At 35.5% G+C, this 12,166-nt stretch overlaps 1 protein-coding gene across 1 annotated transcript in view; it reads right to left on the bottom strand.

Annotated features, from left to right (window-relative positions):
* ADGRV1 (adhesion G protein-coupled receptor V1) overlaps positions 1–12,166 on the bottom strand; it is a 292,589-nt gene that overhangs the window by 216,265 nt on the left and 64,158 nt on the right. The window contains exons 33-39 of the mRNA XM_072860950.1: positions 10,267–10,511; positions 9,889–10,070; positions 8,329–9,140; positions 6,744–6,953; positions 2,656–2,786; positions 2,284–2,383; positions 1,050–1,229 (exon numbers count right to left, since the gene is read on the bottom strand). Coding sequence (XP_072717051.1) covers positions 1,050–1,229; positions 2,284–2,383; positions 2,656–2,786; positions 6,744–6,953; positions 8,329–9,140; positions 9,889–10,070; positions 10,267–10,511 — 1,860 coding nt within the window. The remainder of the gene's footprint in view (positions 1–1,049; positions 1,230–2,283; positions 2,384–2,655; positions 2,787–6,743; positions 6,954–8,328; positions 9,141–9,888; positions 10,071–10,266; positions 10,512–12,166) is intronic.

Genomic DNA, 12,166 nt, shown 5'->3' with positions numbered 1-12,166 from the left:
TAGACATAACTTTTTTTATAATAAAGCCATAGCTCACTAATCTGCCAGGGTAAGTCAAGTGGCAAATGTAAAGAGAGTGATCCTGGAGATAAAATGACAATGACATTCAAAGCTAGTCTGTATGAAATAAAATATAAGTTATAAAAGGATCTTAGTTTTAATAAATAATGATGGACTTAAATTTAAGTAAGAGATCTTACGTTTACTATGGATACTTATCTTAAAGCATTAGTTTCCTGAGTAGTGTTCTAAAAGTAAATTAGATACTGATTGATATTAAAAAAGAAATGGGAAAACATAGAAATGTCATTAAAATGCCTCTACAAATCTGTGGTGTGTCCAGATCTTGAATATTCATTGTAACTGCTCACTTCACTTCAAAACAGATATAACAAAAGAAACTAAAAGAGATTATCATTGAGGTCTAAATATAGTCTAAAAAGGTAACTAGGCAATGATTACACATGTTATCTCACAATATAAGTTGAAATCCTCAGGCAACAAATAAAAGAAAATATTTTTCCACACAGCACATTATTGAATTCAGGAATTAAGTACCACTTAATTTTATGGATGTTAAAAAAAAAATTGATTTAAAAAGGAGTAAGAAATTCTCAGAGGAGACATAAACTGAATTCAGTGATCTGAATGCAACTTTTTCCATGAGACATTCCGAAGCTGCCTACTTCTGGAAGTTTAGAGGGGAAATACGTGGGAACGATCATTACATACAAGCTCCTTTTCTCCTACGTTTTCTATTTCTTTTGGAGAGACTAACACAGAGACAAATTCATTAGACATAAAGGTAGTAACCCCAATAGCCAACTAGTTACGTCACAGCTCCCAGACTACTTCCTGTGGCAATGAGGGCTATGGCTCCAGTTTTAACTAAAACTTAGCTTCTAGGCATGCAGTAAGAAGCCTAGAAGTTCTGAAAATATCAACCATACCCAAGATTTTTCAAAATTTCCAGCCTTGCTGTCATGGCTTTCATTCACCTAACGATTACCAAAACAAAACTTCCTTTCTCTTGGAGTTATTATACAAACCTAGAGATCCAAATTCTCTGTTAATAAAAACCGGAACTGTTTTGTTTTCCTCTGGAATTAAAACTACCCTGGATGGGGAAGCAAAATTCAAGACTCCATGTGGTTCATCACTAGCTTCTACTGTCAGAACAGCTTCATATCCTTGACTATCCAAAACAGCAGCACCTGAAGAAGAAACTCCTACAAAAGAATCAATGGACTACAGTGAGTAAAGTGGTATGCAACTAACTTTTTTGTCTTACATTACTGCTATTATTACATTCAAATGACACTCAGTAAATGCAAATTAAATTAAACCAAATGCATCATGTGCTCATTGAATTTTATGGATGGTGTGGAATGTATATATATTTACGTTCTATAACAAATACAGGAACATACAATCACAACAGAAATTGTATGCATACTAAGTATAGAGTCACAAAAACGTATTAAGAAATGAGAAAACTTAATAGGCCAGTGCCAAATATCAACTTCCGTAAACTTGCTCTATTGTAAAAGGAAAGAGAAAGTTTTCCCAGGAATTGACTCCAAAAGTTAAAATTATATTAAACTTCTCAATCATTCCATTAAGAAATTAATCCCTTTCCCAAGTGTTGCCTCGATGAATAATTGTTGGTCTATCAATTTGTGCTTATCCTGACGGATTACGAGAGTGAACAAATGATTCTGGCAAGTTGGTAAGGCACCTAGCAGCAACATATTGCCTGACAAGTTAATTTAGTGTTTAGACATTACTTTCAGTTTAACAAAGGGTATTTTCAGAAGGGATGCAGTCTCATGCTTCTTTTCTCTTCATAATTTGAATGGCAAGAATAAAATATTCTGACCTCCTTGAATTCAGAGACAGATCAGAAAGTCAGTTTGTGGCACAAGATGGCTTTAAAAGATAAAAATATCTGCTTATTTCATGGCAATGGTATCCAGAATACATTAGTAAGCTTAAGTTTGTATTCAGTTAAAGGGAAGCAAATAACCACTGAATTAAAAAGGCAGAGTTAAATCAGGATTAAAACCCATTAAGGAAAACTGCAAAGACACTGTGGTGTTTATGTATATATACACACACACACAAGGCTCAAGCCTGTTTCAATAAAAAGTGAATGAACTTTGCATAGTTTATACCAGTTGCAGTATGCTTAGTCCTACACCTCCGAAATGGATTAATATATATTAAAATATTACACTACTGAATGGTAGTTTTCAGATATAGCAGGCTATAGTTCTGCATTACCTTCTGTTTTGATGTTGTATAGGATGATCTGGTATTCTTCTTTTTCTTCAGGAATATGGTCATCCAGCAAGTGAACATACAATGTGGTATTCAATGTCTCCTATTTATTTTATTGATAAAGTGATTAGTCATTATTGTGTAAAATACAAGTGATATCACTGTATCATATGTATTTTGAACAAAACCTTTAAGAAATGTAAAGTTAAAGTATCAAAAACTATAAAATCCCTCCAGTTTAGAACTCCAAGAGTAAGGGAGCAAGTAAATAATCACACCAAGAAACAAAGACTGCTAGAAAAGCACATTTGTTTTCTCAGCTCAGTTCTAATTACAGTATTCTCCTGTAGCCATTAGCTTTGCTTATGGACTTACCTCAGGAAAAAAGAGTATTCCAGAATAGTTTTCAAAATTTTGTTTTACGTTATGCCCAACTATCTTCCATTCAACAGTAACATTTCCCAGTCCTGGGGCAGTTCTTACAATATGGAATGGCAGTTCTTCTCCTAGGAACAAAGGGTAAGGCACAATATTTTGGGGTTTCCTCTCCTACATATCAATTATAAAAATGAGAAGCCAAAAACATGCATCACAGTCAAAATAATTTTTCTGAAAGATGTTCATATTTTTAACAGTGAGCTTCACAGTAGTTATATATAACACACTTGGTTTTAATACTGAAACAAAAAACCTAAACTCTTTCATCCTGGGTTTTTCTGGTTTTAGTTCACTCTTGGAAAGAACTATCAAAATATGAGGGAACCTGATACAGATGAATAACTTAGAAAGTACGTGCCCATCAAAACATGCACAAACAGAAGAGTAACACCTGTCTGTGAACTACACAAAATATTAATTGCTGCATGTACCAGTTCCAACACAAACAGTTTTCTACAACAGCTAACTGGCAAGGAATATACATTTTCCTAACATTTGCAGTGTCTTGTGACGTTACATAGTGCATGCAGAAAAATGCTTGTAATTACCTGCAAGTTCCAGTTATGTGGGTTTGAACTTACAAATATCATCAGTGGATATTTGTAAAGGAAATATCCAGCAAATGTTAATATTTAATAATTTATAATTTAAAAATTAAATTATTTCAAACTAAAATATTAATATTTAATAGTGTATAATTTAATTTTTAAATAATTTCTTATAATTTCTGGGATAATCAGTATCAATTGACAATGTGCATCTATAAGAAACAATTATGGTATTTTTCACATTAATAACATTTAAACCAATGGGCACTTTAACTAAAAAGAGCAAACTCCTTAGAAATCTTTGTAAAATTTAGAAAATTTATATAATGTATATAATACTAGATACTTATATAAATTTATAAAAATTATATAATTTATATAATAGTAAATATTTTACATATGGACATGTGAAATTAAGATGTTATATCCATATGAAATAAATCAGCAGGTAAAATCAGTAATAATAGGCAATATATTCACATAAGAGGACAGATGTTTACTTATAATATGTAACAGCATATTTCAAGTTTGCCAGTATGTACAGTGTTGCATTGGCTTTCAAAGACATGAAATATGCAGAAATCCATAATATTGAGATGCTTGGAAATAATAATACATGAGATTTCTTTTGCTTACTAAAGTATGAACAAAACCTAACAAAAATTTGCCAAAATGTATTTCAGTGATGCAGAAACAGAAATCTGACAAACTTAGTTCCATCCCCAACTCACAGAAAGTCTTTCTTAGTATTGCTATAAACTGACTTGATTTTTTTTCACTGTTGCAAAATCTGGAATAATTCCATCTTCTGATTTGTGTTATGTACACGCTTAGAAGCAAACCTATTGAGAAGCATTGAGATACATCTATGAAAGTGAAAGAGAAGATGTGGTGTTATGTGGCTTCTTACTCCATGACACAGAGAACTGAGCAGCCCAGCTAGTCTCTCCGATTATTTAATTTGAAGAGCATCAAGTTAGGGTGCTATATGGCTGCTCTAGTACATTATATTGCAGGACAGTGGCAGGAACAGTTTGAACATTTTCTAGATGTGTTCCTTTTTTGGTAAGGAAATATTAGAGAGGTGCATGTATATTGGCTACCAATGAGAGAGATATGAACAACTAACTTCAACAGACCTTAATATAATTAATTAAAACATAAAATTGTGAAGAAGCAATACAAGAATTGTATACGCCCAAATAAATAGAATTAGTAAGTGTAATTCAGCCTCAACATTTCAAACTTCAGTTTAGTCTTGGAGATGTACCAATGTTCATATCTTTGTCTTAAGTTGTTCCATGTTGCTTCTAAGAGAATAAAATAATTCAAAATTTATTGACATCACAAGGATTCTGCTTCTATAGTCAAATATCTGAGAATAGACTACCAGTTTACAAGTTCCCCTGAGGCTAATTTATCATATTGTTTAACATTGCACTGAAATCCATTCTGTCCTATTTGAGAATTTTGCACATCCATTGCAAACAAATAAATATTTAACAGAAAAATGGTTACTTTAGTACTATTGCAGAATGCACAATTTAGACAAAGCTTATTTCAATACAGCATTATGGAATACAATGGATTTGCCAACACTTTATGATGCAGAAGCCTGTAACACTGTAATCCAAAGACTAAGAAGAAACATGAAGTACGATTAATCATAATTACAGACCTCAAGTAGTTAATTACTAACCCATGTTTCTTGGTTAGCTTTACCAAAATCTTTGGGATCCCTATCCAGAAGGAAATACTAATACAAATACTAATCGATTTCTGAAGATTGAAAGCGTTATGAGGCTAATTTCACTATTTTAAGTGTTTTAATATTTAACCATGTTATCCATATCTTTAGATTTCTACATTTATCAGGGAGAAGAAGCGAGCCTCAGTCCTCCTCATCTTCTTCATTACTTCAAGCTACTGCGGTGCATTTTTCTCTAATGCAGTCATAGCCACACAACTGTTGCAGGCCTCTGCCTGTACTAAAATGCCACCCTTGCCCTCAGTAAGGTAATAAATAATATGCACAGATTGAAAATAATAAAGATTTGCTTGATAAATTGTGCAATAATACAATAAATATAAAAGATAATCATATTTGAATGTATGTCTGGTAAATTTTGTTTTCAGAACAAAAAAACTTGATACTGAAAATGAAATGCAAACGCTGATACCATCTAAAGGCCTTAGCTCATTCTTTTTTTTTTCAAAGGGACTTAGTTTGGTTGTTTTTTCTTGCTGCAAGACAATGCACTATTTTTCACAAGCTGGAGGAATTGTAATCAAGTAATTTCCAAACTGTAGCAGAGTATTTCAGCTCCAAATGGCCAGCATTTGCTAGCATGCTATAAATAATATTTAACCAGCAGAAAGTATTCAGGGTCATCATAACCTTTGGGAATGAGACAGTTTGTATTAATTCCTTGTGCTCATTAACAGCTCTTTCTAGCTTGCCAGATTGCAGCTGGCTTGGCAGGTGGATCAGAACTGTTAATGTGGAGGAATAAAGGACAAAAACCGGACACACACTAGCACAGAATTAACGCAAACCATGTCTAGATAAAAACGAAAAGGTTATGACGTCCTTTCATGTCTGGAAAAAAAACAGAACAAATTTGGTTGAGAAAGACTTTTTTCTTCAAACAGAAAATGCAATGCACACATTCCTGTACAGCAAATTTCTGTTTTGCTAACTTCCTCTGCCCATTAGTTTACAGGTCAGAGAGATACTGCAATACATTGAGATTCCACCAAAGGCTGCCAAAAGCAATTCACCATCAGTACCATTATTATCCTATGCAAAACTGCATCAAACCTTAGATCAAACACGCAACAGTCTCTTTTAAAGCACTAGCAGAAATCATTGGTCCATATCAAATTATTATTGTTCTTTCTCAAATGTCATGACTGAGTGATGGCAGCAAGACTGATACGTTCCCAAATTAGCTACCATAAAAAGCATAAACAGAAAATTTTAAAACAGTGGGTTATTGAGTCAGGAAGAGGGAAGATGTGACCCTAACCTGCCTGTGGGAATATTTTCTAGAAGATTTAAATTGTAAGTCACCAATAGGTGAAAGTTGCACATGACTACTAATAGGTGTGTATGATGGGAGTTACATACAGTTCTGGAATATGGTATAAACGAATAAGAAAAGAAATGCTAAAAGGAGCTTTGAAATGCAAGATCAATAGAAGCAAGGCATGGTCTTCAGAAAAAAGGAAAGCACAGATGATGATATATAAAATGGTTTTGGAAATCGTGTACTCATCTTTTCCATAGATTTCATTTAAATGCTATGCTTGCAAGAGTTAAAAATTCAAAGAAATACATGCCAAGTATGTGGATATTCTCTGCTTGCTGGCATTCTCTGAACAGTGATACAATCACTGCGAGCCATTAGCAACAGAAAGCACGGAGATGGAAGCTAATGTTAAACAAACTGAGCGTGGTCAACACGAATAACCCACCTTCACGACCAATAACAGATCTTGAGGCTGTATGGAAGCTAATAATTCCTGCCACATTGTCACTTGCCAGAATAATCACTCTGACAGTGTCAAAACTGGGCAGAATCCGACTCCCTCCTTCAGTATGGACCAGGCTGATTATGATACTTTCATCATCCTCTGGCTCTGGATCATCTAAAATGGTCAGCATGACCATCTTTTTTGTTTCCCCTACAAGGAGAAGAACATATACATACTTATGTGTGCACATGGAAATCACCTTTTAAAAAGATTTAATCAACTCCTTTTGTAGGAAATACTTTAAAAATATAAAAAAGGACATGAAGCATATTTATTTATTTACCTGTCTAGAAGTTACTGAATGTCTTTACAAAGTTTGATTCAATTACTATTGAAAAGTTACATTACGGCAATGTAATTATCAAATTATTAAATATACTATGTAGAAATTAACAATGTAGGCATAATTGCTGAATGTCTAGAATTCTTTATTTGCATTATAAGTTCTCTGACTTTCAAATTTCACTTAGAAAAGGGGAATATCATTCTTGTAAAAAAATTACCAAGTGCATAAGTTCTCTGATGAACCATATACACAAGTATGTACACTTAATTTGAATATATTTACTGGGCCAGGGAATGCATTAACATGGGCTGTCATTGTGTTAGTTACTTGTCTTCTGGACTATCAAAGAATGATAGTGTAAACAACAAATACGATCAATTACTAGTCTCTATAATCTGTTATAATTTACAACACAACTCTGTTGCTCAGTGCATGTGCATAACCTGTGTTTTATGATTATGAAAATATCAGTTTACAAGATACACATATTTCTTGCTACGTTGTGTTTCAGAATACTTTGAAAACAGTTTTTACTAAACTTATAACCACTAATGTAATTACATGTCAGCCTCAGAATTGCTGCTGGCAACCCTTCTTTTGAATTCAGATGATTTAGCAAGCTAGCACACTAGAATCTTTACTACACTCCCATAAATTACTTTCAAAATAACTGTTCAATCAACTCAGACTTTAAAATAATAAAATATATCTGTCATGCTGCATGCTACTTAACTAGTGTCTGCCATTGACTTGTTCGACCTGTTTGCAATTTTTTTTTTTAATATGCTGTTATGTTATGAAATCAATACAATCTTAGAATCTAAAGAGACGTCATAAAAAATTAGTACTGTACTGACTGAAGGTTAACAAAAGACCAGTTATGCCTGATTCTCATTTTCATTATCCTTGATATAACAACTATCTTCAGCATTATTATTGCTTATTTATTTGGTAAAAAGGTAATCTTTATAATGTGCACTGCAATATTTATTAAAAAAATACTTAGATATTTGTGCTTTTCATCTTTTTTTTTTTACTACCACTGTGTGTGTTCTGCAACATAATGCTATATGCTAATGAACCATATTCTTTTGAAGATGTATCCTGAGCAGTCAGGGAGGTTTAGCCTAGGAATAAGACATCACTTATCAAAACATCCAGAGGATTGAGTGCTTGTCAGGTTCTTTTTGCCTTTCTTTAGTTTTATAGAACAGAAGCTAGTGCAAAACCTTGCCTCACCTTCAGCGAACACCAGAATCTCACCAACACCAACAAAATCCAAGTTTGGGGTAGCAGTTCCACCAACCACATGCCATTCCACTGTCACCTGTCCCAGGCTGCCTTCTGTCCTATGTATCATTAGCTGCACGTTGGTCTGAGAACGTTCTTCTACTTCAATATACAGACCTTTCTCTGTTGCATTGGGACTTACGCTGTAGATCTTAAATACACCAAATGCATCTCCATTCATCATTATGATAACTGTGGAAGTATTTGGCTGTCCTATAGTTGGTTGATTTTTTAAGCTGGCTAAGGTGCTCATTAGTTCAACTTTCAAAAGGGATACAGTGAATTTCTCATCCAACTCTGGCAGACTGTCAGGGAGTATGGTAACTGTGAGATTTGCAAACTCTTCCCCTTCCTGCATTATGGCCCACTGTCTTGTAATAGATTCGTAATCGCTACCAGCGATGGCTTGTGTGCTAAAGAGAGCAGACGCACTGGTGATGTTTTTCTTGTAGGTCCAGAATCCTGAAGTGTTAGTTAATGGGCTGATCTCTGATGTCAGCCAAAGGCAGAGAGGAGTCTCAGAGGCACTGGAAAATGTAAAGGCTGAACACGCTTGTTCTTTCAGGCACTGAGTTGCACAGGCATACAGTGGGTCACTTGCTGCCGACATGTTCACTCTGGTCTTGGATGGTTGGTCAGGAATTCCTTGTAGAGGAGACTCGTAACAGGCCAGGATATCCTGACCTTGCTCAATGGCAAGAGCTACGACGTCAGTCTCAGAAGTGCTGTAAAATATCTGCAGCTGACCAAACCTTCCCCCACTAAAAGACATTAAAATAAAGAGTAATGTTAGTTGATTAAGTATGTCTAATATTCTGTATGTTTCTGAGTTAAGAATAAAAGTGAACAAAAATGACTGGCCCTTTCTGAATTGTTGAAAAGTTCCAAATAGCTAATTAAATTGGATTCCCCTGAAGCTAGTACCAGAATAACTGAGTCGTCATTTTTTGCGGATAGCAAGTTTGATTATTTATAGCTTGGGTAGCAGTCTATTAGGAATGCATGTTTGCAAACATTTGTTTCTAGGCATTAACTTAGTCTTCTTAGGGCTGGCAAGGAAGAAAAAGACTGTGCTGCCCAACCTTGTCATCTTTCCTCCTAGGTGTCCTCAGGATATCATATCAAATGCATAAAACCTGTTTTCCTTTTCTTGTTTCCTTCCATCCCACCAAGGTTGACCCATTTTGTCCTCCAGTTCAAATCACACGAGCAGGCTGTTGTGCAGCTTTAAACAATTTGACGATTAAATAGGCAAAATGAAACTTCAAGTACACTATTTACAGTAGGTTTACATTGTACATTACAATGCATATTACATTTAAGTACTTTATGTACATTTCTAATAAGCAGACATCTAGTTAAAAAAAAACGTATATGAAATAAAAATGCGTTGAGCTGGCAGATCAAGAAATTGATGCAAATACTTATACAAGAGGAGTATGACATTTGAAATTATAGCCAAGACAAAAAAAAAAAAAAAGATATAAATAAAGCAAACATTATACAAACCTTCGCCTGACTGTTATATTTGCAAGCAAATTTCTTTCTAGTGGCTCCTGAATTCGATATAAGGATTGATGAAAGAAAACTGTGCCATAAGGATTATCATTGGCAGGTATTATAATATTCGCCACGCCATCTAACCCAATAGCACCACCATTGGAGGCCTGAGTTAATTCTACATGGACAATCTCAAAAAGAAAAAAAAAGAAGAAGAAATAATGCAGCTAAACAGTTTTTGGTATTTCTAACAATAATCACAAGCAAAGTAAAATCTGAACTTCTTGCTCCTTCCTGCCAGAACATTCCTTGGTTTTCTTTGCACGCATTTCCGTAACAAGTTAAAACTCTAACACTATTCAAGAAAGACGTAACTGCTTTACTTACTTCTTCTATTTCTGGAACATCATCAGCCAGGATTTCCAACAGCAACATCTGAATTGCTTCCCCAGGGGCAAAAGTAATATTACCCAAGGCGACCTGCAAGTCAGCATCAGCAGGATGTCCATTAATGGTAGCAACCCACTGAACAGTAACATTACCGAGTGTCCCAGCATTGCGGATTATTGGCAAATTTATGGTTACTGATCCAAATTCAGGCTCCTCCACAGTGAATTCGGTAATCTGAAAAACTGAAGTAAAGCACAGAGAGATGTATTTCGTTAACAATGAAACTGAAAGTCAGTATTATCAACTCCTGAAGTACATAGCTTTATTTCACTCAATTTCATTTACTTGCACAGGTAAATCACTTTTAATCAGGTTTAAACTTAAAAGTGAATTTTCAGTATTAACATTTTCATCTACAGAGGAAATTAGCATGAAAATTAAGCCCTGATGCAAAAAGTTTATTCCAACATACCCATTGTTCGAGGCTAACCATGAGCTGTTTCTAAGCTCTTAGAAGACAATTTCATAATTATTCCCAGCATTCCATTATTCCCTAAACTCTTTAGCAGCTTTCATGTCACTTAATGAAGAAGTAAGTCACAGAATCACAGAATCGTATAGGTTGGAAAAGACCTTTAAGATCATCGAGTCCAACTGTTAACCTAACGCTACCAAGACCACCACTACACCATGTCCCTAAGCACCTCATCCAAATGGCTTTTAAATCCCTCCAGGGATGGCGACTCAACCACTGCCCTGGGCAGCCTGTTCCAATGCTTGACAACCCTTTCAGTGAAGTAAAATTTCCTAATATCCAGCCTAAAGCTCCCCTGGTGCAACTTCAGGCCATTTCCTCTTGTCCTATGGCTTGTTACCTGGGAGAAGAGACCGACCCCACCTCTCTACACCCTCCTTTAAGGCAGCTGTAGAGAGCGATGAGGTCTCCCCTCAGCCTCCTTTTCTCCAGGCTGAACAACCCCAGGTCCCTCAGCCGCTCCCCATCAGCCTTGTGCTCCAGACCCTTCCCCAGCTCCGTTGCCCTTCTCTGGACACGCTCCAGCCCCTCCATGTCTCTCTTGGAGTGAGGGGCCCAAAACTGAACACAGCATTCGAGGTGTGGCCTCACCAGTGCCTAGTACAGGGGCATGATCACTGCCCTACTCCTGCTGGCCACACCATTCCTGATACAAGCCAGGATGCCATTGGCTTTCTTGGCCACCTGGGCACACTGCTGGCTCATGTTCAGCCGGCTGTCAACCAACACCCCCAGGTCCTTTTCCGCCGGGCAGCTTTCCAGCCACTCTTCCCCAAGCCAGTAGTGTTTCATGGTGGTGTTGTGGCCCAAGTGCAGGACCCGGCACTGAGCCTTGTGGAACCTCATACAATTGGCCCCAGCCCATCGATCCAGCAAGTCAACATATTCCATCTAAAATTGTTTCAAGTAAAATTCTTCCTTGTATTAAACTTTTAGTTTTTAAGAATTAAGTTAATTAATTACCCATCTGGAATTATTTACTTTTGACATTTTTTCTTTCTTTCCCTCCTTCTACTGCCAAAATGGAACAAGAGGAATTAAGGAGGGTACTGAAGGGAGAAAAGGGTAAGTCAAAGGAAAAGGCAGGAAAAAATACACCAAAACAAACAAACAAATAAACAAGATAGATTTCTAAAATATCATTAAATTTTTGAAATCACCAAAACCCTTCTCAAAACCTGTGTAATGAAACTATTCTTGGAAAGTACATACAATTCATTTTATTGATAATAACAGGCAGAAGAAAAACTAAAACACTTGACAGAAAATAAGAGAATGTAATTTAATTTCTCTTTATATTTTTCAGTTTCCCCAGATTTTTAAATCTGCTTTGGCTGATTATCTAGTAAAACAAAGATATCA

This window comes from Ciconia boyciana, chromosome 4, assembly GCF_034638445.1.
Source record: "Ciconia boyciana chromosome 4, ASM3463844v1, whole genome shotgun sequence".
In the NCBI taxonomy this organism is placed as follows: domain Eukaryota; kingdom Metazoa; phylum Chordata; class Aves; order Ciconiiformes; family Ciconiidae; genus Ciconia; species Ciconia boyciana.
The sequence above is the reverse complement of the archived record's forward strand: the minus strand, read 5'-3'. Positions and strand labels throughout refer to the sequence as shown.